At 46.1% G+C, this 24,886-nt stretch overlaps 2 protein-coding genes and 1 long non-coding RNA gene across 5 annotated transcripts in view; 1 reads left to right on the forward strand and 2 right to left on the reverse strand.

Moving 5' to 3' along the window:
- On the reverse strand, positions 1-6,698 carry KLHL38 (kelch like family member 38). 2 transcript variants are annotated; one of them, XM_035319235.1, is made up of 4 exons: positions 6,381-6,698; positions 4,315-5,789; positions 2,728-2,833; positions 1-1,047 (listed from the first exon to the last, which is right to left on the reverse strand). In XM_035319235.1, the coding sequence occupies exons 2-4, from the start codon at positions 5,662-5,664 to the stop codon at positions 761-763; spliced, it is 1,743 nt and encodes a 580-aa protein (XP_035175126.1). In that variant the 5' UTR covers positions 5,665-5,789; positions 6,381-6,698; the 3' UTR covers positions 1-760. The 2 variants fall into 2 exon arrangements, with proteins under 2 accessions (XP_035175126.1, XP_035175125.1); XM_035319234.1 differs by having other exon boundaries at positions 6,351-6,697.
- Positions 5,555-18,939, forward strand: LOC118162811. Its single transcript, XR_004748643.1, has 4 exons — positions 5,555-5,670; positions 13,400-13,579; positions 15,402-15,541; positions 18,808-18,939. It is a non-coding gene; the product is annotated as an uncharacterized LOC118162811 (long non-coding RNA).
- ANXA13 (annexin A13) overlaps positions 13,070-24,886 on the reverse strand; it is a 23,721-nt gene continuing 11,904 nt past the window's right edge. For both annotated transcript variants that reach the window (XM_035319236.1, XM_035319237.1), the window contains 10 exons: positions 23,752-23,830; positions 21,555-21,649; positions 19,624-19,794; positions 19,003-19,036; positions 18,839-18,918; positions 18,008-18,076; positions 17,692-17,793; positions 15,532-15,607; positions 14,586-14,698; positions 13,070-13,405 (listed from right to left, as the gene is read on the reverse strand). In XM_035319236.1, coding sequence (XP_035175127.1) covers positions 13,286-13,405; positions 14,586-14,698; positions 15,532-15,607; positions 17,692-17,793; positions 18,008-18,076; positions 18,839-18,918; positions 19,003-19,036; positions 19,624-19,794; positions 21,555-21,649; positions 23,752-23,830 — 939 coding nt within the window. In that variant the 3' untranslated portion in view covers positions 13,070-13,285. The remainder of the gene's footprint in view (positions 13,406-14,585; positions 14,699-15,531; positions 15,608-17,691; positions 17,794-18,007; positions 18,077-18,838; positions 18,919-19,002; positions 19,037-19,623; positions 19,795-21,554; positions 21,650-23,751; positions 23,831-24,886) is intronic.

Here is a 24,886-nt window from a genome sequence, read left to right on the forward strand (position 1 = left end):
AAGAAGACACAGACAATCTTTATTTCCATTATCCCTTCTCCTGCTCCTTTGGAGAGCAGGCAATTGAAACACAATTTTTTACTGCACCATGAAACAGAGGTAGCTCGAGAAAATAAAATGTTTTTCTTGCAATATGAGCATTCAGATCAAAGCATCAGCCTTTTTCTAATTTCTAATTTGGTGTCATTAAAATTCTGTCTTATGAGATGATTACTGTAGCTAATACAGATAGATGCTGCTGGGCTGGCTACACAATCAGGGCTTGGGGCTTCCTATTCCAAACGCTCCTGCCACTGCAAATGGAAAGCTTGGTCAGCACTGAGCAGCAAAGGGCCATGCCATGCAGCTGAGTAGTTCTGCTTCTTCACATGCTAACATAAATGCAGGTTGCCCAGATCTCACTTTCTCTGGAGGTATCAGCACTCCTATTCACCTTTCGTTTAAAAGTCTTCACAAGACCAAATCCCGCTCTGGGTTCTTACCCAGTATTTTTTGGTTTTCTGCTGAGCTGCTGGGTAAGGCCTTGCGGCTGGACTTCAGCAGCACCACATGCAATACTGGTCAGATGACTATGGTATAAGCATGAAGCTTGTGACCTTTGTGGCAGAGCATTTGGGGAACGACCAGCCCCACTGGTACCTTCAAGAACAGGAGTTTGTGGGACTCCATGAGGATTCCCCATGTGCTCTGTGCAGAGCAAGGTGGGTCCTTTTCTGGGAAGGAAAACACCAGAAATGTCCTGGGATGTACCAAAAGTCATTTAGAGAAGGTTAGAACAGGGGACACACTGGAGTGTAAGGCACCCGTGGTCAAAGAGTTTGTGTGGCAGTTTTCCCTTCGTTGTCCATGTGTCCGTCTCTAGGTCATAACAGTCCAAGGAATCTGAGTCTTCGATGATGTTGTCCACAGTGAGACACCGTCCTCCCGTGACATACAGCTTGTTCTTGATGACAGTGGCCCCGTGATGCATTCGCCTGTCCTTCATGTCTGCACATTTAACAAACTTGTTGCTTTTTGTATCATAAGCAATTATTCTCCGGGTGTACCCTAAATGTAAAACCAGAGGTGGAAGAGACAGATGGGGATTAGGGTTTATGTCTCAGTTTATACTGGTACATAATTTGGCAGAATTAAGCTATCTAAGCAGGGAAGTGATGATGTGTCACAAGACTGCCTGCCTGCCTGTCTTCCCTTCCTGTTTGTCCTCACCCTGTCTCCTATCACCTTGGCAGCTAAGGCTTGATGAGCACACCAAAATCAGGTCAGGCACATAATTTCTCAAATACAGTTGGAGCTTGCAGTTTTCCACGTGCACCTTCAGAAGTCACAAAGTAATTGTTTTTACCCCAAAGGCTACTAGAGCCTCACTCAGAAATACAGAAACCAATGATGTGGGAAGCCAGAAAGGACAATGCCTTGTTGGGTTGGAGTTGTAGCTGTGTACACGGTGAAGGTAGGTACAAAACAGCACAGTCCCACCACTGCTCACTCCACACCCTTGCCCTCTGTGCCACTTCTGTGCTGGCCACCATGCCAGCAGCCCAATGGATGGCTCTTCCACTGAGGGGTGGTTTAGCCTCACATCGCTGAGAGGTACGGGTTCACCGTTATCCAGCCGTAGGTAGTCTATGTATCCCTGCAAATAGTCAACACTGCCCATGGCAAGCAAACTGCTTTGGGCCATGTTGTGCAGGCCTTGAAGCCACTTTCCCTAACCTGAAATCATCACTTGGCCAGTATAGGCCCTTCAGATAAAAGTATTTGAAGATAAAAGAGATGAAAATACTGTATTTTGGGCACTGTGGTCTGAGATCAGGGTAATCTGCCACACAGGATCTTGATAGTCTGGGACCTTTTGACCCATCTCTCCCCTCCTCTCATTGCACAGGGTAGCAGCGGCCTTGTGCAGGGGGAACATACTGCATTTAGGCCCTGTGTGATTTGGGTTTGCTCTTCTGCTCTGCTAAAGCATCTCTGTGTTTCATTCTCCCTTAAATAACCTAACACATGCTTCCTCTTGCCAGCCTGTGATCAGGGAAGTTGCATGAAGGACTATGAAGTGCCAAAGTACCAAGATCTGATCTGTCCAAGTGCCATGGGCAGAGGTTGGTCTCTGAGTTGAGTGAGACACCGAGAATTTTCTCCTTTTTACGTGTTTCATGCCCCTCTTGGGCCATTTCACCATCACCCTCAGGAGAAGCCCTGTAGCCCCCCCCACCCCAACAAGCCATCCTTGACCTTGTGGTAACTGTAATCTCTACCCTTCCAAGAAGGGCTGTCATGGGGGACCAGGCTGTGAGTCAGCAGGGGAGGAGCAGGGCCCCCATGGCTTTTTGTTTCTTCATTTCTCTGCAAAAAGAGTAAATTTTCCCCAGTTTTTCCCCCAGTTTTCCCCACTGAAATTTTGCTACCCAGAGTGAGCAGGTGTCCTGTGGAGAGCTTGTCCCCACTGCCACTGCCACTGCCTTGAGACCCCCTGAGAGGTGCATACTCCTCATACTCCTCCCAGGCGCCACAAGCTGTTATGGGGAGCACAGCCCACACACAACATTCACCACTGCAGTGTGACAGCCATGCTTGGCATCAACGCTTCTCACTGCCAGCATAGCTGGCTGCAGCTCTGACCATCCCTGGCCGGAGCAGGGAGCATCCTGAGCAGGAAGGGTGTGAAATCTTGCAGGATCTGGGCACGGTCAAGCAGCAGGGAGGGTGAAACGGAGTCCTTACCTCCTACAATGATAATCTGGTCTCCAATCACAGCAGCTGGTGCACAGACATTCTTCACCACTCTGGTCTCCATCCGAAACCATGTATTCCTGGAGACATGGTAAACCTGACAAATAAATAAAGATACACACAGCTGTTTATGTTTTTTTTTGTTTGTTTGTTTGTTTTTGTTTTTGTTTTGACTGTGAATTGTAATTACAGAGGAACTTATGGTTTTTATTTTGTCTTAATGAATACAATCCACTGGCTCAAACTGCTGGAAATTTGAGAATTTACCCACTCTTTTCTTCTAGTATGTCCCCTTGGAAAGTGTTCTGGTTCTCCAGGCTTGTCCACTCAGGAGATGCTAGCACACATGCTAAGGCAGAGAGTTTCTGTCATAAGCAAGCTTCTCCAGTGCAAGTCTTCTTCTGGCCATCAAATTGCTGTAACTCTTGGCTAACACTCTCCCAAAATGCAGGTTGCTTCCTTTCATTTTCCAATTACTCGATGTAGTCATACCTTAGCCTTCCCCATTTCCTGGGCAAACCAACCACAACTTCACCTAGCTCTGCTGGCGGCCCCCGTGTTTGCCCTGCAGCTGTATTTGTGTTGGTGGCTGGTATGTGATCAGATTAGCAAAGAGACTTGCTGATAGGACTTAGAATGATATCTAAGTCATCAATTTTTGTGAGAAAAAGAGCTGCTGCCAGATGACAATCACTCAGTCATCTGTACGTGGGTGACACCAACTTCTATGTCATGCCACCCGTTTCTGAATACTGCAGATATCTCCAGGACATCTCCCCACATTGAAAAACACATTTCCTTGCCCCTGATAAATAAGTAGAGTTATCATTTGTAAATAAATATTGCTCGTGTGCTGGTTGCCATCTTGGCTGCTAATGATGCTTCTTAGTTAAACTACCTAAACCACTGAAAAACACTCAAGGAGAAAGTAACATTGCATCACTAAAGCTTCAAATCAGATAAGGAAGGATTTCATGTCTTTTTTCCCTTCTAATATACTTTAACCACTGAAAGCAGGCAGAGATCCAGCAACATGTGGCAGGACCCACGCTTTTAACACAACTGTTTATGTGAAATAACTGTCAGTTTAAGCTCTGGCCCTTTGATGAGTGAGAGTCTAATTGCTCTAATGATCTCAAACTGGCATCTTTGCTGTCATTGCGAGGGAGCAGGTGCACAGCTAAGACCCCGGCTCAGCTGCTCGCTGGCCAAACAGCAAGCACTGATTTTAGTGAGATGGTTATAAGCATGGAGATAGGCATGGAGGTCGGTTGTAGCCTGCTGTAGCAGCACCCACGGGAACTCCCAGGACCTCTGTGGGGAGGAACTCGCCTGCACAGAGCTGGCACCTGAGGAAGGGTCTCAGGGCTTGTGCCTGAAAAACATTCAAGGGGGAGAATGAAAGAATTGCAACTCTTTTTACAGACAAGACTTCCCTGAAAGCAATGTGTCAACTCATCTTGCATGTTGCTGCAACTCACAATAAAGTTTTTTTGAGGGTTTGATTCCCTCATCAAGGTGATGAACCACTGAATACTTTAGATGAAACTGCCTCTGACAAGCAAGACTGACTGTTACCTGGATAAGCCGAACAGGGTTTTGCATAATGTCTTCTCCCCCAAAAAGGTAGACCCTCTGGTCTTTAGCAGCAACAGCAGGGTGAAGGACAGCAACAGGCATGTTTGCCATGCTCTCGCAGGTGTTGTAGATGCTGTCGTATCTTTCCACGGAATTCAGGATTTCTTGGTTTTCACCAATTCCGCCAAATGATAAAATATAATTTTTATATGCCAAGCTTCTGTGGGAGTAACGTGGAATTAACATGGGCTCAACCAACCTCCACTGATTGAGTTTGAGGGAGTAAATGTAAATATTATCACTGACCGGGCTTTTCTTATTGCTAACAGGCATCCCTCCAAGCACATAAATATTGCTGTGTAAGCTCACTGCAGAGGGTTTGTAGAGGCGCACAGGAAGTTTGGCCAGGCTTAGCCATTGGCTGGTCTTGTCATCGTAGAGCAGGACATCCCTTGTGGTCTGCTTGTTGTCCTTCCTGCCACCAATGATGATGAGAAACTCTTGGTTGGAGTACCTGCGAGGAACATGCACCATGGGCTTGATGTCGGGTGCGTTGGTGCTGTACAAGGAAAACATCTGTCTCCAGGCCGATTCGAGAATGCTCCTGCAAGTGGGAGAAGACTGAACAAGGGAGTCATTGGCGATGAAATGGAAGAGGAAAGTTGGGTGGACATACTGAAGCCGGACCTTCTTGAACAAGTCTTGGATGTAGCCTTGTCTTGCCTGGAGGTCATGCCGGATCCAGACCATCAGTGTCTCAAAGACCTGCTCCTCCTCCCCGCAGAGGTCATCGTCCCCAAGGTAATCAAGGAGCTCCAAAGGACAGAGGTCCTTCAGGTCCTCAGAAGAGGCCACCTCAGGAAAGCATTTCAAAGCCATAGCCTTGGCTTTCTTATTCAGGCTTTGGCAGCTCAAGATTTTTGACAGTCTGATCATGCTCAAACAGTTGTCAGGAGTCAGCTTGTCTTGGAGGTAGGCAGAGCAGGCCTCAAACAGCTTGGCGTACTGCAGCATGGACGCCGTCTCCAAGAGGCACAAGACATTCTCGGCAGATATGAGAATCTCCCCTGTGTAAATGTAAAGGATAATCTGGTCCAAAATCTCAGCATCAATGCCCTTCAGGATGACTTTAGCCTGGTGACTCTCTTTGAAGTTGTTACAGAACATTGCCTTGAAGTATGGGCTGCTGGAAGCCAGCACATTTCGGTGGCAGGGGACTTCAAAGCCCCCAGAGCAGAGAGTAACATCAGTCAGCATCCTGCTCTGCCGCAGAGCATTCAGCTGCCTCAGCAGTTCGGAGGAGAAGTCCTGGTCTTTGAAGAGGAACTCCTCAGCAGATCCCTCCTCCATAGCAAAGTAAGAGAGAGATGAATTCTGGACTTGGCAGAAAAAACAAATTCTTAGCAGCTTTTATTGGAATATCCAGCTCCGAGGGAACAAATCAGGACTTTGATGTTGCTCTAAATATTCATTTGCTGTTATGCATAAAAATGGAACATGGGTTAGGTGCAGTGGGAAAATAATAAAGAGGCTAAAAGGTCACTAAGACCCTTTAAAATTTTTATAAATTTGTCACATAGGTTGCAACTCTGGGGTCAGCATCGCCTGCGTCCCTGGCAAGAAGCAAAAGCACTGAAGTTATCTTGCTGATTTGGGATGAAAGCTGAACTGCTGAAGCAACTGGGTTGTTCATTTTAATCACATTGAATAAATGTGCTTAGACATTTATTCACTGTTTTAAAGTATTAGCAGTTTAGTAACTTGCGCCTCTTTCGCCTAGAGTTAGTCATTCCCAAAGAATGTAAATCTGGCAGAGCTGAACTCTGCAGCAGGGCAAACTAAACCCTAGAGACTGGGAATCTGCATTAAAACAGTTATTTGTTAACTCTGCTTAGCTGTGTTTTTTTTTTTTTTTTTTTTTTTTTATGTTAATCAGGCACACAATGACTAAATTAACTGCCAGGCAGAACAATCTGATGAGTATTTCATGACTAACTGCTCAATCTGCAGTGAAATCGTACGGTAGAAACGTTTACCTTCCGTTGTCCTTCCCTGCATGCACTTACTCTCTGTCGCTTATTCTCTGCTGAGATTTTCCATAGCTAGAGCCTGGATAAAAACTATAAACCCACAGGACGTTTCTTTCAGTAGGTAAGTGATTCATAGAGGGTGATTTCTGGACGTGTTTATTCTGAAGTCACTTTTGCCGCTTTCGGGAGCTTTGTGCAGGAGCGCAAGGCGGTGGGGCATTGTATACATTCCAGGGCTAAGAATAGGCACATATGGGCTTCTCACTGTTATCACATGTGACGCCGCCGTTGCCTTTTGCAATGACCTGGCCGGTACTGAGCATGCCCAAGTGGTGTTTTTCTGGCAAATGTTTACATATAATAAATAGACACGGAGAGGAAAGTTCACTTATAAAAGTCCTGGCTGTCCGTTTGGAAACAGCAACAGGACCCTGTCCTAAAGTGCCTGGGAACTCGAGAAGCCTGTAAACAGTCTGCAATGCCTTGCGCTAGGTGATGCACTGTCACGTATTTTCATGGAGAAAGAAGGGCCTCCAGGGCTCCTGGTGTGGCGGATCGTGTCTCCACCTTATGGACAGGCCTGGGGAGCACCTGCCCGTTGTGGTCAGAGCTGGTGGGTGGGTGGGAGATGTTGGTGCACAGGGACTCCATACCCAGGGCACCTAGGGTGGGCAGGGAGAAACAGAGATAGAAGTTCTCTCCTGGAGCAATTTATGCCCCTTGATACTTAATACAGAAAATAACAGGTTGTGGCTTTTTCTGTAAGGACTTCAGCTCTCTGAAACTTTTAGCAAAGAAACATTGCTGGTGCCTTGATGAAGGCGAGCATTATGGGTGGGAAAAGTGGAGTGGTTTGCTGAACTGAGGGCAACAAGCTGAGGTAGCAGGTCCCAGGGTGACACATGGCTCCCCACTGCAGACACCTCATTTGGGCCTTTAACTGCAGCTGTCTGCAAGTGAACAAAGTGTCTGAGCTCCCCTTGCAGCTTCTGAGGCCTGGTCATTACAGCTATGGAGTGATCCAGATGACCAACAAGAATGTTGGTGACCTGTGTTTGGGCGGGTGAATCGTCCTCCAGGCACCTCTGACTAAATCTCCTCCACAGGCTGTAAGTGCTCAGCTGCCTTGGTCATGTGTAGGTGTCTGTTTGACATTTCCATGCAGGTATCTGAGATGATGAGCCTAAATCCATTCCCAAGGAATCAGTTGAATCAACTGAGCACTTTGTGCTCAGTTGATCCTCCACATCCCCGACTGGCCCCACAGAAGGCCCAGGATCTCCATCAGGTCCTGTGTGATGTGTCCCAGCTCCCTGCCAATATTCTGGGCATTTCAGGAAAAATGGCACTGGCTGCCCGGTGGGTGACTGACCCGGGCCCCTTGTCAATGCTGCAGTTCCTGCCTTTGTTTTGGGATGGGACTGGATCCAAAACATCGCTCCTAAGCGCTGCAGCTAGAGGGAAATATGAGGTTAAAGCACAACTTCTTCTCATGTTCTCAAAGCCAAGGCTCACTGGTGAGTCATGTCTGCATCTGGTCACTGAGAGGCAGATGAACAAAAATCTCTGGGAGCCTCTGTGCCCTTGTGTCAACCCCTGCATGGCGTTAGCCTCCGCAGCCCTCCGTGGGCTCCTGCCTCCGCACTGTGTCCCAGCAGAGACCGTGGGGATGGGGGCAGCCCTGTCCTCTAAAAACAGCAGCTTTGCATGACAGGCCGTGCCATACGTGGCCTCTCCCAGGGACTTTGTCAGCCAGCCTAGCAACATGGTAATGTGCCTGAAGGCCAGCTGAACCCTCAAGGCCCAGCCCTGTGTCAGGAATGGGCTGGAGTACGCCTGATGTACCTTCCTGGAGGCTGTGGTATCTCCCTTCCATGAATAGCCTGTGTCTGTGCCCGGCCAAGCGAGGCGAGGAAGGCAAAGGGAAGGAGCACAAGAAGGGTTTTCCTTGATGGGTCACTGTCAGGGTGCACATGGCAACATGCAGCCGCTTCCCTCTTCTCGACCAGGGCACGGGCTGGAGGACAGCACTGGGGAGAACGTGCCCTCCCCTCCATCGCTGCCTCACCAGCTGGCCAGGATCTCACTGTAAATATTTAGAGTGGCATTAAAAACCCCAAGGAGAATTTCTCTCTCCTCGTCCAGAGAACATTAGCTACCCAAACAAAACGCCCTCTCGCTTTCTTTCTTCTCTGTATGTATACGCTCTCGTTGCGGCCCGTTTTGATGATTGATGTAGCTTTACGTCTCTGTCTGGCTTGGACTCTTTGCTGCCCGATTAGTTCTGTCTCTTCTTGGCAGTGGCTGTGGATTATTTTTTTTAACCCTTAAAGAAACAACTGATGCTCTCTGAATTCAATGATGACACTGCTTTATGGGGTCGGGGAAGGGTAGGTGGCATGTTCTGCTTTAGATACTGATAAATTTGGCATTTATTTAGAAGATCCCAGGCTTGAAGGTTCTGCACAGTTAAGCAAACTCCTGCTAGCACAGAGTACATTGTGTGCTGTTGGAAAAGCTTATTGCTCTCGGAGTGTGTGTGTGTGCGCTGCTCCCTGCCCCGTCCCCACACAGGTCCCTGCCAATCTGGGGCCGAGACTCCCAAGCAATGAAGCTCCCACTGCCTGCTCTTTTTAATGCTTTTTCTGTCATGACCACTGGCAAGAGAAGGCAGAGCTGTTTCTTCTGTGGAGCAGTGTAACTTGTCTGAGAAAGTCTGCTCCTGAGTGAATCCTTGAGGCAGGTTCTCTAGGTTAGCATGCTAGTCATCGAGCCAGCCTCACAAAGGCTTAAGTGGTCTTTTTTTTTTTTTTTTTTAGGATGATGGGATATTGTGCTAACCATGCAGTGGGATATTGCATGGATAATGGTGACTGGTCTGAACACTGTGTGCAGATGGGAAGTGGTTTGTTGGCAGGTTATGTTGCCCAGTGGCACTGTGGGACTTGATGCTGCAGGTTCCCCATGCTCCCTAGGAAGGCTGGAGCCATCGGGGCTGTTAAAAACAGCAACCCTCTGCATCCTCTGCCTTATGAAATCCATCAGTGGCCAGTTTCTAGAACACAGAAATGTCTACAAAGGAACAACCATTCTGCCGCAATGCTGTATACTCACACTGTTCCTTCTGCTCTCTCCTTAAGTGTTTAGGAGTGCTCAGTTTTGGGATTAGGATGGTTGAATCTTTGATCTGACCCAGAGTAGCTCTTCTTATGTTCTAGTGTAATGGGATGATGAAACGCCTATTATTGTGCACTAAGCAGCAGAGTGGAAAAAAGCTGTAATCTAATCAGCCAGCAGGCAGGTGCACGGAGAGGATTGGTGATGTCAGACAACTTCTAAAACTCATACGCTGATCCTATTACAATTCAGGTGAAAATGAACAAATACGGATAAGGAGAAAGGCAGGGAGTCCACTGAGCTTATTCAGTGTTACATGCACCACCTTGATGACTACCAGACGCAAAGAACCGGGATAGTTCTCTGCCCCTTGCCCAAAATTTGCACTCTAAATAGGCAGGGCAAGAGAAGAAAATATTCCTTATTATGGTCTTTATAAAACAGGGGGGATGTAACAAAACCCAGGATTATAATTACTCATCATAAAAAGAGAAAATTATAGGGATCACAATTAATCAGATGCCATGAGCATGGGGAGATGCCCCAAGCAGTGGCTGCAGCCAGCCGTGGTTCCAGCATCCAGCCCAGGCTGGGAGAGCAGCCAGCACTGCCCAGGATGCTACCTGCGCTGGCGTGGAGCTTGGTCAGGGGTACCTGACACCATTTTGTGTCTTACAAGCTGGAGGGGAGAGAAATATGTGAACAGGCAGGAAAGCTAATGATATGGGGAATTATTAGATTTATGTATTGCATATTTATTACATATAAACATGTATAATTAATATGTATAGTGAAACAAAGAGCAAAGATATGTCTATACTAGCAAATTAGTATCAAGAGATAGCACAGACAGGGACCCTTTACTCCACATGTATGTCTGTATCTTAACCAGCTGACAGCACCAGGAGACCTAACTCCACACATGATGTCTGGGCCAGACCTGTGAAGGAAATGTTTCCTCATGGCCAGCACTGGGTTTTGGGTAACCCTGATACTCCCCATTGAAGCATCCTCCCCGAGCCCTGTCCATGTCCTGAGCTGAGTGTGGACTCACTATTTGGCTTACTGAATTGGGAAAACAGACATTTGATCCTGTCTTCCAGCTCCCTGGTTAACATCTTAGGTTCACTGAAGGCAACAAAACTCCCCAAGCCAGCAAATAGCAGAGAAGATACTGAAAAGTAAACAGAATCCAATGTGAATATAGGGAATTGGTGGAGAATCATATGTGACAATGAGATGAAGTCCTTTGTGTTACTTCAGGCAACAGAAGTACAATGGCAATTCCATGTGACACTGCCAGGTGTGGTCTCCTGCTCCTGCCCTCATTCTCCTAGAGTCATTGGAAGACGTGGGTTGGAGATACCCTGGGAGCTCACCTAGCAGGGCTACCCGCTAAGTTAGATAACGCTGCTCGGGGGTTCCTGTTGTATTTTGGAAGTTTTGAAAGATGGAGAATTCACAACCTCTCTGGGCTCCCTGTCTGAGCACCTGGTCTTCTTCCTCTTTTGTAAGCCCAGATACCTTTATGATCCTTCTCTCTCATTTCTCTCTAACTGGTGCATTACTCATTTGCTGTTTAGCTGCTCAGTAGACATGATTTCACCAGGTGCCCTACCACTGCTGTCATTCACATTGGTGTGATACTTGGTCCTGATCTAAGGCTCAGTTTAAGACCTGATCAAATCTGGATTCAGTTCTGATCTTGTGGACTGGGCAATGGACTATATCTGTAGATACTGGTCTTGGAATTTGAACTTGGATTTTGAACCCATGACCTAAACTTTTGTCAGAGGCATGGGAACAAGTTTTACATCTTTGGAAACTCAGAGCAACTTCACAAGTGTCACAGCCATCACTGCATGTATTGTGTACAGATAGACAGATAGATGAACACAGTGTGTAATTCAGTGATGACTTTGCCCCGGTATGTGTGGGTGTGAAGATGCGTGGGCTCCCGGCTTGGTTTCAGGCCAATCTCTAATTAAAGAGTGAGAGATTAAGATGAAAGCAATTGTACTCTTCCTTCTTTAGTCAGAATGACCTACTAGCATTAATTAAAACAATCTGCAGGCAAAAATAAATTTGGCTGCCAAAATTATGCACTTCACATTAAATAAGTACATAGCTTGGTTTAAAGGGTGCTGAACTCCTAGAGGTTTCACAGAAACCAATCATATAGCTTTGGGCACTCTTGCTTGAATATTTCAAAAACAAATTCTTTGCCTAAACCAGCTCCTTCATGTGCATTTCAGACTGCCACATCTTTTCGTTCCAACAACATCATTTGAGAATGGGTACCTGCCAGCTTATCTTGGACAGAACACACAGCGTGACCTGGAAAGGATAAAATATCACCAGGAACACTGGACACCTAAGTAGATTATTCATGTATCCTTTCTATAGTCTCTGATTACAACAGCCCCATAGCAACAGCAAGGAGACACACAGATCCTGCTCAGCTTCACTCCTTCTGGGTCTGAAAATTAAAGACTTTGATAAAGTCAAATCCAGTATCATATGGTTCATTTCAGGTTTGGTATCTGCCTCTGGTAGTCAAAGGAGGATCAGGCCTCTAAAATGCTGGGACATCCTATTACACCTGTGTGATACACAGATCCTACAAGCTCTCAATTTTTCCTGTTGTCCATTTATTTTGTCCTGTCTTTACCAACTATAAGTGGATGTCCAGATGCTACCACTCTGACATTGATACAATTGGAGAGAAACAGGTCCCATTTTTCAAAAATGCTATTTTCAGTGGAAATTAGATGTCAAAGTACATCTGAGAAATTAGGTCTGAAAGATCTTTCTCCTCACAGCATAGTGCATGCAGAAGAGGGAAGGGGCCAAACACGAAGAAGAGCTCACGAATCCATCTCCTTGACCCAGATTCTCTTCTCTCTGTTTGTCAGGCCCTCTCATGTTACCATTTATCTACATCTTTATAGGATTTTAGGGTAATTCAGGGTGGAAGGGACCTCACGTGGTTTCGCATCCAACCATCTGCTCAAAGCAGGGTCAGCCATGAGATCAGACCATGTTGTTCAGGGTTTTACCCAGTTGGGTATTGGAAACCTCCAAGGACAGAGACTGTGCAACTGTCCTGTGGTCCATGTCTAGTTCTGTAGGAACAGCATTTTCCTGATGGACAGATCCACCCCGTGAAGTCCCGTCTCTTCCCCAGCCATTCTCCTGTGCCATATCTCAGGAGGTGGTGCTAACGTGGACTGCAATTCCTTATCCTCTTCATGGGGTAACGTAGGAGGTGATGATGCTGAGGCAGGAACTCACAGACAGGGAAATCACTCCGACCTTCCCTGTTGAGAGCGGGATTTTTCTCAGGCTTGACTTAAATCATTAATTCACAGCCCACAGGTTGTTTAGGGAGCTGTAATAATGGGCTGAAAAGAAATTTCTACCCATTGTCTCTTGGCAGGACTGTCATGGCATGACACAGCACCCTTCAAATTCAGGGAAAAAGGCAGGGAAAGATCAGGGATAATCTTTGGAACTAAATAAAGGCAGTAAGTCTACCCAGAAGAAATCATGACAAAAAATAAAGATTCCTCCACATATGCAGACACAAAGAGGCCAATTTAGATTTAGTTTTTTTTTTAACGTGTCTTTATTGCTTAAGGACATTTGGCGAGATAGCCATAACATAAACCTCACGTCCAGCTTTACTTGGCAACATGTTTCCCAGCTGGAAAGAAAATAAATTGGATTTTTTTCTTTGTGCTAATGCCACATTTTTTGGATGCTATTTTGGAAACTAATCAAGAGGTGGCTGCTCAGCATGCTTCTTCATTCTTGATGGCTTTTTAGTGCAAAATAGCCAGCAGCAACTTTCTGAAATCCCCAGAGGTATCAGAACGGACAGCTTCAGTTAATGACTTCTTGTACATTTGCTGGAACTTCCCCTTTATTTCTGGCAGGTCGGTCTGAGGAGACACCAAGAGTTTCTTTAGAAGAGTGGGACGTGCTTTGTGCAATGTGCCCTGTTTCTACAAGGAACCCTCGGGTCTGATCCAAGGTCCACTGATGCCAGTGGGAGGAGAAGAGAAGAAAGCAGGAGGTCCAAAAAGCTTGGACCCAGCTTAATAGTGGGACTTAAGGTAAGCCCATGTCAGATGGTGTGTGGTGAGGGGTATGAGCCTGAATGGAGAGCCATGCTGGGGTGGCTGGGGGCACCTTTGCCTGGTGCTCAGCAGTGTTGTGTGGGCACATCATTGGCGCCAGATCACTGTGTGCTCCTGAGGCCACTCTGCACTGGCAAGAAGGAGTATTACTTCCAGGAGTATGTTTAAAAGACAGTTTTGTACCACCCACCACAGTAATTTTCTGGTTACTGCGTGGGGAGAATGAAATGCCTTGTCTTGAGCTTTCCTCTGAAAAGGTACCCATGGCACAGTCCTGATCTTTATCACTGGTTTCAAAACATTCTCATAGTTAAACCACGTCTTAACAAAGAGACTACACTGGCAACTAATATCTCACACTATTGATCATTGAAATGTAGGTTCTTCTCGTCCACGTGAACAACTTCTCTGTGTCAAGACTGGAACAGCTGAGGTTATACAATCTCAACAGCTTATATGGAAGGAAGAGGTAAAGACTGTATTAATGATCTCAAATGCCTTGTGCAGTTTTGTGCTTTTTAAAATTACAATTATCTCCTTTGGCTCTTAATTTTTCTTCCCTCCTTCCCATCTGTTTTTTTTCCCAGCTGGAATCAGAGAGAATTGGTGACTTATGTTTATTAGAAACTGTCAATTTGGGAACTGCTGTTTTATCATTACTTAACTAGGAATTTACTTTTACACATCTTACTGGGGCCAGACTTCCCCATGGACCAGTTTTATTCAGGTACAGTTTACTCCACTTGAAATTTCCTGTATGCTTTCTGTTTTGTTTTGTTTTGTTTTGTTTTCCAAAACAGAATTAGATGCAATACCAAAATTTGAGTTGCCTAGGTACAAAAGCAGAGTGTGACCTCTGGTGTCATTGGTCTGGAAGGGGTTGGCTGAGCACACGATCTACCAGGGCTCACTGTACCCTCTAAGCCTGTATTTCTCCCAGAGCTGATGGTATTACAGTATTGCAGGTCACAGGGTGTCCTACCTCGGCCCTGGTCACAAGGATGCGAATTAAGGTCTCTTCATCAGTCCCACCTCCCTTCATTGACTTGTGCAGAAGTGTAGCAAAGTAACCCGGGCAGTCTTTGGCACAGCTGACTACAAAACAGTAAGAAACTTCATTACACTTGCACATTTACACTTTGTCATACATCTTCAATGAGAAGGAAATGAGTAAGAAAGAAAACTCTTTAGGGTTTATGATCCTGCAGACATATGAGCTGGTTGAGCTTTTGTTCTGTAACTGGCCCCTATCAGTATGTAAGGAGAAGGTCTGGGGTCTGAATGGGGGAATACATTTCTCCACAGGGAAAGCATATTACACAGTGAAATGATCTGCTCTGAAAACACTGCCATCCCACAGTGAAAATGAAATGGATGAGCATGAGCAGTTGCCTATCTGGAGATCTCCTTGCCCATCTCTTCTCGGGGTACTTGCTCACTCCATAGCTCAGAGGGGGAAGATCTGGGAGATCCCAGATCCACAAGGATAAAATCAATACCAGTAAGCTTGCCAGAGGCAGGGTAGAGGTGTAAATACTGCTGACAGTCACCCCCAGTGCCAAATGGCTGTCAGGGATCCTGTATGTTTTGGTGGTAGCCTGGTAGCACACTGCTAATGATGCTCAGGCATCAGCTGGAAGTTATCAGCAGACACAGCCTCAGGGGCAGCTTGGAGGTGGTCACCCTGTTTTAGAGGGCAAATAATTTAGCCTTGTGGAGAGGAGATGTGTCTGATATGTTTTATTTCTAAAACTAAGGGCTCCAAACCGTTACTGAAACCTGGTTCTTCTTTTCCTAGCAGATAAGTCAGCTTCATTTTAAGGCTATCTCAATAGCTGTCACCTATGTACAGAACCCCAAGAATGAGGGCAAGATGGGGGCAAGAACTAAAATGAAAGCTCTCAACAATTTTTTTTTTTTTTTTTTACCAAGAGTGAGGTAAGCCTTCTCCAGATCTCCAGATGTTTCACTTTTAATGGATTCTTCTATGTCTTTCCCACACACCTGGAGGGACAACAAAAAGTAGCCATCAGAGCTGCTGTCTGTACAAGCCATCCCACTGCCATAAAACCAGCATCAGCTTTAGGACACAATGGCAAAAGGCCAGTTCAGATCCTTTTGAGACTTTCCAAGGGAGCAATTGAAGGGTAAGTGAAGATCTTTTCTGGAGTAAGTGCTCACAGATCCTCTGTCACAACAGTTAGATCAAGCAAATTGTACTCATACCCGAGGGCTTCTAGGACAAACAAGTTGCGGCTTCTTTTTGAGCAACCCCAAGCAACGGAGAAACTCTCTGAGTTCCCTCTAACCCCTTTATCAAGCTCTGGATGGCTTCCACACAAAGAAGATAAATTTTGGAACTTTACCAGCTCTATGAAGTTTTGTTACTTATCGTCTTTGGCTGCTCAGGGAAAGCTTACAGGCACTGCAGTTTTTCCCTAGTTTTTGTATTATTCTGTAGGAAAGGGGAAAAGCAGATTGCTACTTCAAAACAGAGTTCATCCTGACCTTTGTGAATTTTGCGAACATCAAAGCCTTTTATTTTGCTTTGCTTTGCTCTCAGGACGGCCCTGCATGGCTCAAAACTCGAGTGGATTTAGTTCAGGCCTCGGAGACCACAGGTACAAAGCAGCAGTGGGTACCTTGTGAGGTTCTTTAAGTGCCAGCCTAGCGTAGACCCGGCCCTACTTATCTTAACCGAACGTGGAGAAGGACTCAAGTTTGTGTGGCTCTAATCTTGGCCCCCTTCTCCTTCAAATGCATCCAGGCAGGATGTGGTGGGTTGGTTTGGGCAACCTGATCTGCTTGGCTTTGTGAATCCAAAAGCCAAGGCAGCTTGGAACCCCCGGGGTTTGCGCCACGCTGAAGAACTACCAGTTAGTGACTGTTGTTGTTCTCCTGCCAGTAGGAAACCAAAAGTTGGACTAAGCTGCAAACATTTTTCCAGCTAAGGGTTCCTTATTGTGCTGACACTGGAATATGGCTGTGATTGAAGGTTTTTCCATCTTCAGTGCTTAGGGTTACGGTTTTCTGATGAACTCAGCCATCCTACGAAGTTCAGGACTGTCAGCCAGAGGCTGGAGGTGGGGCCCTCTCCTGAGAATAAATCTCACTGCCAAGCTTCCACCTTCCTGCCAGGAGAAGGACCTTGGATTTCCCATTGCTTGGACTTTCACAGGTCAATTCCAGGCGAAAGGCATCAGTGGAGGTTGGCTCCAGGCCCAGCCGTGGGTAAAATGTGCTGGTGGGTGACACCAGAAGTAGCAGACGGATGGGATCCTGCTACCCTAGTTTGCCTTTTGCTTGGAGATAGAGGAGAGCACAGCAAAGTCCTTGCACCAGCTGTTTGCTCAGGGAGGGCAGAGGGCAAGAGGCTGGAGGTGTGCCTCTGCCCTGGCAGAAGGGCTGAGGATAAGTGCAATGGAGAGGTTGGAAGAGGCAGCCCCAGAGACACCAGGGTCTCAGGAGTAAGCCAGGGACTGACCTGGCACGCACTCACCCATCTGTGTGCCTTCCCCACTGCTCCCAAAAAGTCAGGACATTACAGATAAATGGGACAGACACCACCCAGCCACCACTGCTATCTAAACCGTGTGTCCTGTGGTCTTCAGCAGAGTCACCATGATGTGGTGTGGTGGCAATCAGTGGTCTGGTTTGGAAGTGGAAGGTTAAACAGTCAATATGAGTGTGTGAAGCAGGGGGATCACGATGAAAGACCCTGCCAGGCTCTGCTTTGGAGGTCAGAAAGACAAAGTTCTGCTTCAGGGCAGGAGTTTATGAACATATCTCTTTGCCAGTCCTGTTGCAGGAGTGGGGACGCCATCATGCAGTTGTGGAAAGGAAAGGGCATCACAATCTTTATTTGATTGGATATTGTGTGCGTTATAAAAGGGAGTGGGTTCTTCCACGGCAGAAGACACAGCTTTTATCCCCAATTCCTTTAAGATCAGGATCCAGTCATATAGAAATATTTTCTGAGATTCCTTTAAAAATGGCAAATAAAGGATCACCTGCCCTACATGTTGTCATAGGGTCTGCAAGCTACACGAGGTCCTGTGCAGCCCACATCACAGAAGGGAATAACTCACCTTTTCATAGGCTTGAAAGGTTGCTCTCAGCTGGCTGTAGCTTCTCTTTGCTAAGACCACATTGAAAGCCAGCTCCTCTGTTCCCCAGCGGCCTTCTCCTGCCTTAAAAATTGCATGTCATTTTTGAAGCACTTGTTTATTCACAGTAGAGACAAAAAGTCAGCTAGAGCCCTTGATTCACCATGCTCCAGCCCGTGCACCCCTCACTGCAGCTCTGTACACTGCCCTTGCCTCCGTGCTCAGTGTGTTTCATTGCCTCCCGGGCAGCACATTGCTGAGCAGCACAGCAACGGGGGTTTTCTGCAGTTTCACTTACTTTATACAGATCTGTGGCGTCTTGCTCAGCGAGCTCTGTGTTGACCTGTTGGTTCTCATCTCGGGTTGCCTGCAGAAGAGGACATTACAGTAGGATAAAAGACCAAGTGCTGGTTGCAGTTTGTAGTGGGAAGGAAAATGGTAATTTCGAAGCCCTCACAGGTATTCTGGTTATAGTTTTGCTGCCCTCTGCTGACAGTCGCCTTGTAATGGGGCCACTGCGGGGGCACCGACCAAGTTTACCCCAGACTTCAGAGGTGAAGCCTGAATGTTCCTCGAGGCAGGGTTTATCTCTCAGTTTTATTTGCTGTGTGCTGAAGCCCTAATGACATTGCACATCTGATGCCTCAGGAACAGGATGGGGATCTCAGGTGTTAGACCTTGCTCTGGGAATGCTCCTGGGTGGCCGCATGGCCCAGAAAGAGCTGGGCACGTTGGTGCTAACATGGGCTTTGTTGTTCAGCCTTGAGTCAAAAAAAATCTATGGATAACATGCATTTGTCTCTCCTGAAAATATACCAATGCTTTCCAGACTGGTGTATTTAGTGATGTGACTGCTAGGCCTTTTGTATCAAATCTTTTCATTTCTGTTGTCTTCAAAGTAACAGAATTTAAAAACTCACTTCTGAGTTTATATAAACCTTAAAAAGTTATAAATGTAAAGGCTCTTGTTCTGAAGAATGCTTTTGAGAATGCCTTTTGCTTATTATAATTACTTCGTTATTATATTATTACAGTCACCTCATTCTAAATAGCAGCTGATCCTTATTACGATAGAGAAAAGGAAATCTCTCTCCCCAGCAGGTGCATAATAGCTAGTTCCCTGCCTTACCTCCAGCACAGTGACCAATATCTTCCTCAGGGAGCCACTTGTGTCACTTTTCACATCAGACTCTAGATCCCTATCAAAGACTGTGGAGGAAAAAAGAAATCTGAGAGGGTTCACTCAATAATGGAGGCTTTAAATGAAGGTGTTTGAAATGGAACAGTACTCACGCCGCTTGTACGCCTCCTTTATGTTTATGATTTCCTAGGGAAATAAGAAACATAAATCAATAGGCAAAACAACAAAGCAGCTGGCCAGTACCATGCCCCTGTTGCTTGAGATGCTGCAGGTGTGGAGCTGGGAGAGGGCACAAAGAGCCCAACTTCTCCTCAATGCCACCTTGGTGGCCACTTGCCACCATTAACAACCCAGGATGGCATTTGGACCTGTGCCTGGCTGGTTCTGCTTGCATTTAGGGATAAGCTAAAGGGATTTTTGAAGAGGACTGTGTTCTCATACCTGGTGAGAGCCACAGTCAGAGCCATGCAGAAGGCTCTGACAGCTGCCTCCAGATAGGCTCCTGGGGACTTCTCCATCCCCAGTGCTGCCCTGCGCCTCCGCAGGAGATGTGTGGTGGATGTGTAGGGCTGAGGAAGGAATCTGAATTGCACTGCTGTTACTCCTGTCAGAGTTTGGGCCCTGGTGTGACAACCTTGAGGCTGCAGCCACTCTCACCAGGCATTTCAGAAGCTGAAGCTGGTCTGATCCATCCTACTCCTGAGGACACAGGCCTGCTCTTTGCCATGCTACCTAAGGCACACCACATGTAAAATCTACCCAGGTGTCCAAACCTTATTGTTTCGCGTGCAGAGAATTTCAATCAGCAGCGACTCCTCCGTCCCAGCACCCTTCATTGCCTTCCGAAGCTCCCGCGCCTCGTACTCGCAGGGAAGGTCCAGCAGAGCCAGCACAGCCTTCTCGAAATTGCCACTCAGGTCTCCCTTCAGCACCTCTTCCAAATCCTGCAAGGGTGGGTGGAAGGGTTAGTGCAAAAGCTGAGGTGGGATTAGAAGATTTATTTGGTTGGTTCAAGGAATTTCATGATTTCAAAGCTTTTTTTCTGTACCAAAAAGTGACAAAAACATGAAAAATCCATGAAATCCATGGGCATTTTTTTTGCGTATTAAATTCTCTAGATTTTTGTTTGTTTGTTTCATATTGAAAGAATTTTTTCTCCCATCTTCAAATCTTAGCCACTCATTTCAGTCTGAACTCTTACTTGCTTAAGTACATGTAAGCTAGTGTTTTTAAAAGATTAACAGGAGAGATTTCACTGAAAGACAATGCAGAAACCTTCTCTGAAAGAGGTGCAACAGAAGGGATCAAGCTTCTTCAAATTCTCTTCCACTTCTGGTTATAATTGACTTACTGGGAAAAGCAAGAAAATTCTATGAATTGCTTTGCTTTCAAGCAATCAGACTTTTTTTTTTTTTTTTTTTTTTTTCCCCCCCAAAAAAAAAGGCGAAAAAAAAAAAAAAAAACACAGAAAAAAAAAAAAAAAAAAAAAAAAAAAAACTCTTTTTGATATGATCTACTTAATTCAAAAATTAAGATGACCCTGGAGAAGACCTGGCTAGTGTGTACGTGTTGGCCAAGCACTCACGCTGAGAATGTCTCTCGATGATTTATTTTAAGCCCTATCTGTGGCTGACATTTCCTGCAGTACGGAAGCATTTGACAACTCCAGAACAACAATACAGAAGGCCAGCTTTAAATCTTTTGTTCCTAAGCGTGCTCTTACACAATCACAGGTGAAGATACAATCTCCCGAGGCTGGCACCAGTGCTGCAGCCGGTCCCAGGAGCAGGTGAGGGCAGCGGTACCTACGGCTCTGCTGCTCCTCTCCCAGACATCCAGGCTGCCCAGGCAGGTGAGAAGGCTTGTTGTGTGCTTGTTTCACTGGGATGTCCCCTGGAATTTGCCCATTTCCAATGCCTATTTTTATTAATCCTCATTATAAAACTAACTCAGCGGGGTGTATGCACCCAAACCCATGCTTGCTGTCTGCTTTACATATGAAAGGCTTTCTGGTCCTGCACTGCCCATCTTATTATCATTGATTAATGACAAAGTACAAGCAGACCTTAAGAAAATACCAATTTAATAATACGTTCTGCAGGATTCAGCTGTTTACCTAAATAATGCATTGGAAGGTTTTATTTTTCTTACATACGAAATGACCACGGCAGTCCATGCGTCCTCCTCCAGAAACCAAGCGCTCCATGAGATTTCTCTGTTCTGCAGTGTGCAGTCGATCTCAGCATGAGCATAAATCAATATTAAATCTACCCAACTCAACAAAAATATAATGATGTAAGACCAAGTGGTCTCTGAATATGCATCTGGTTGGAGTGGGATTTGGAACTGACGTTAACTGCATTATTTACCTGAAAGCCTTGGTTTCAGGCTTCCTTTTTTGAAATACACTGAAGATGAACACAAGCTGAAATATTTTTAATTTTGGTAATGACTTATTTTCTAGCTGTCCCAGCTTTGACTAAATTGCTCTGATCTGGTTAAGGCTGATTTCAAAAAGACTCTGAGGCCTAACGTTATTAAGATAATCAGTATTTTGGGAGATAAAAGAAAATGCTGGATCAGAAACTAACTAGTGACCTCCTTAAATCTACTGGACCCCTGATATTTGAAAAGCAGAGCATTATAGGCTACATTTCCCACAGGCATGCTGTCTGAAACAAAGAGGCTATGAATTTTGAAATACCTTGCCATACAGAGCATTGTACTTCTGTTTTATTTGTTGTCTCTGCTCCGCTGTTCGGCTTGACAAGACTTCGATAATTTTTTTTTCATCAGTTCCTGAAAAAGAAGGTTGTGCATAGGCTGCATTGAATCAGGAATCCAACGCAGAGGAAAGAAAACAGGATTGAGTGCTAAAGAGAAACAAATCGATGGGCATACATCTACTGGTGCCAACTCTAGGATTTGTCAAAGCACTTGAAATTCTTTTGACGAAACGTGTATCTGCAGTTGGCTATAATGTTCAAAACATTAAATACAAGTCCGTTGCCTTGTGCTGCTGCTTATATGTTATAGGGAAGCTGAGTCTTCTGTTTCAGATCAGACAATGCCCTAAAACCAGGGCACTGTCTGCACATAGGCTGATAGCCAAGTTTTTGCTGGCAGTGGCTGTTGGAGCAGTCCCTGCCCCTGTTTTCTACCCCTGTTTCTACCTGATGGTGTCAGAAAGAGGAGCGGGAATCAGCCTTTGTGGTCTGAACCTCTCTGCTGATGCTGTTTTTTTTTGGCAAAAATAAGTGGGAGGATGCAGCCACTGGGAAGTCCAGGTGATGGGCACCGCAGGGGCTGCATCTCCTGGGAGCCTGTGGGGAAACCAACCGCACAGCACCCTGCCACGAGAAACTCCTGGGGCAGCTTCGAGCTGAAATGTATGCAAGGATGGAAGCGGCTTGCTAAAAGAAGTGACCTTGTTCTTGTGCTTTTCTTGCCCTAAGCCAATATAAACAGATGTTTGCACTGATCAAAGCTGCTGGAAGGTATCAGTCGATGTTTGTGGCTAATGGGACAGGACCAAAGTGATGTTATTTGGGTGCATGAGTGACACAATAGAGGAACTGTTGCATTAACATGTGTCCTGGTGCACTTCTGTCTCGGGGCCAATGACTTGCCTCGGGCATTATTTCTACAAGGCAGGTATTGAAATGGAAAATGTGTATCTGGAGGGACCTCTGATCCTGCATGGGATGGGCACTGCCAAAATATCCGCAGTGTATAAAGGCCTCAGATGGCAGATGAAACGCAGCAAGCCGTATGCCAGCTCTGCTGATGCATGCATGTCACGCTGGTGAATATTGCCCCGTGATCTTCCATCTGTTGCTTCCACCTACTGGGCTTTGGGTTGTGTAATGCCTTATTGCAGGTTTTGGGAGCTAGGGCCTTCAAGGGTTTCTGAGGCGCTACCAGTACAAACAATAAAAATACAGATTATGTTGGCATTCAATAGCAGCTGATGCGTTTTTCCTCCCTGCATGTCATCACCGGGTACATTCAGAACAGGTTTGGAGCACCTGGTCCAATTCCTCCTGCTTGAAATCAAGACAGAAGGCATGGCCCTATTTTAGGAGGAACAGCACCTCTGTCTGACAATGTGGGGCTAAACTCCTAGTGGGAAAGTCTTCTGGGGAACCGTCTTAAGTATGTTGATAGGACATTGTTCCTAAAATTCAGGCACTTCACTAGCTCATCCTGAATGTCAGTGCTATACCAGGAAGAAAGGCTTAAATACCTGTTTACTATGCAGACGCCTGGTTTGGATTAATGACTTAATGCTCTCACATGCTGCTCAGCTGTTCTTCCTCTGCTGGACGTTGGCACCTCTGTGGATCGGAGGACCCACGAACGCTGGGCATTCCTATTCACACCAGTGCTTAAAGTCAGCCAGTTTAAGACTACCACTGAAGATGGTGGGAGCCACTGCATCTGGTTAAATCACTGACACAGGTTGAGGAGCATCCCATATTCCTTTCAGCAGACGGAGCTGCAGTGGGCTCTGATGATCATCTGGAGGTGGTCATGTTTTTGACCGGTCCCTGAAGACCTGGGAGAGGACCCATGCCCTTAATCTGGCCTGACTGGCTTGACCCCATGACTGTCATATCAGCCTCAACAGCTTCACGGCCCTATCGTAATCCTAATGTTTACCCTAGTCCTTTGCAGCCATGCAGTTAACACACCAGATCTTACCAGTCTTTGAGGAACAAGCTGTGTTCCCTTCCCATTTATCTTAATCCTATTAAACTCCATGGCTGTGCATGTGCTTTGAGTCAGTGACAGAAAGGATAAAGATTAACTGAAAATGGTTTAAACAATTGTTTTTGTGTACGTATATGCTGTTTATAATCTTGAATTGCCCTTTGTATAGAAACCAAAAGCTTTCTTACCCGCTCCTTTGCAGGCGCTGTGTATTTTCTTGGCATCTCGGTCTGCATCAAAACCGTGATGGTGGCGTTTTTCAGTTGACTAGGAAAACAGAGAGACAGCAGATCCACAGAAAATGATTTTGCAGAAATTCAGGCCAGGTTCTCACCTGATTTTTAGTCACGTCATCTAAACCACGTTGGGCTTTTCTGACACGCTGTATCTGTCACGGGGCCCCGAGGACTGGAGCAAAACCAGCTGTCCCCACGTGACACGTGATGCCGATCCCCTGTAACTTTGCTCTGCCAGTTCAGGCTTGTTCAAATAATTTGAATGTAATAACTGTATGCTGGACAACTTTGTGCCAGATCAAATATGATTTGCCTGCACCACTTTAACAGCAGGCCAATATAAACGACTTATCTGATGCGGGCAGAACCGTGCCTGTCCTCTGCAGGACGTTTGTGAGGGCTGAGAGCTGCCAGTCCCAATCAGCTGAATACAAACTGGTCCTGCAAGCCTTTCCTGCATCGATGCACTCAGGCAAATGAGATAACTGGAGATATATAACAGCAGAAAGATGGAACTACTTTTGTGTGTGTGTGTCAGTATTGTACATATGGTTACCTTGAGCTAGATCTATCAGGGATAATAACTCAAAGTCCACAGCCACAGCAGCAGTTTACAGCCTGACATATCAATGTAAACAGAAAACCACGCTAATTCCTACTAATCTGATAAGCTGTGAGGGGCTGCAGTGCTGGCACATCCTCCACTCGGCTGTTTCTCAGACAAGGGCAGAGGTATCTGCGAGCAGGAGGTCAGTGACATTTCTATCCCACTTACTATCACGAATCAGATCATTTAAATGCCTGGGAGCTAAAATAACACTGAAAAATAGCTCCCAGGTTCCTAAATCTATCTGAACTATTTGCATACCGCCTGCCCTGGGGGTTTAAGCGTGCATTTCGAGCGCTTTGGTATTTCCATTCAAATAGCAGCAAGTGGATCCAGCAGCTCGATTGCAGGGCTGCCAGCCACTGACTCTCCGCTGCTGTTGATGAGGGGTAAGCACCCAAAGACACGGCACTGTGCCCCCCGTTAGGGCTAGTTAAGGGTTATGACACCCCAGGATATGGCACAGGGCTCTTCAGCCCT

Source organism: Oxyura jamaicensis, chromosome 2 (genome assembly GCF_011077185.1).
Source record: "Oxyura jamaicensis isolate SHBP4307 breed ruddy duck chromosome 2, BPBGC_Ojam_1.0, whole genome shotgun sequence".
NCBI classification, from domain to species: domain Eukaryota; kingdom Metazoa; phylum Chordata; class Aves; order Anseriformes; family Anatidae; genus Oxyura; species Oxyura jamaicensis.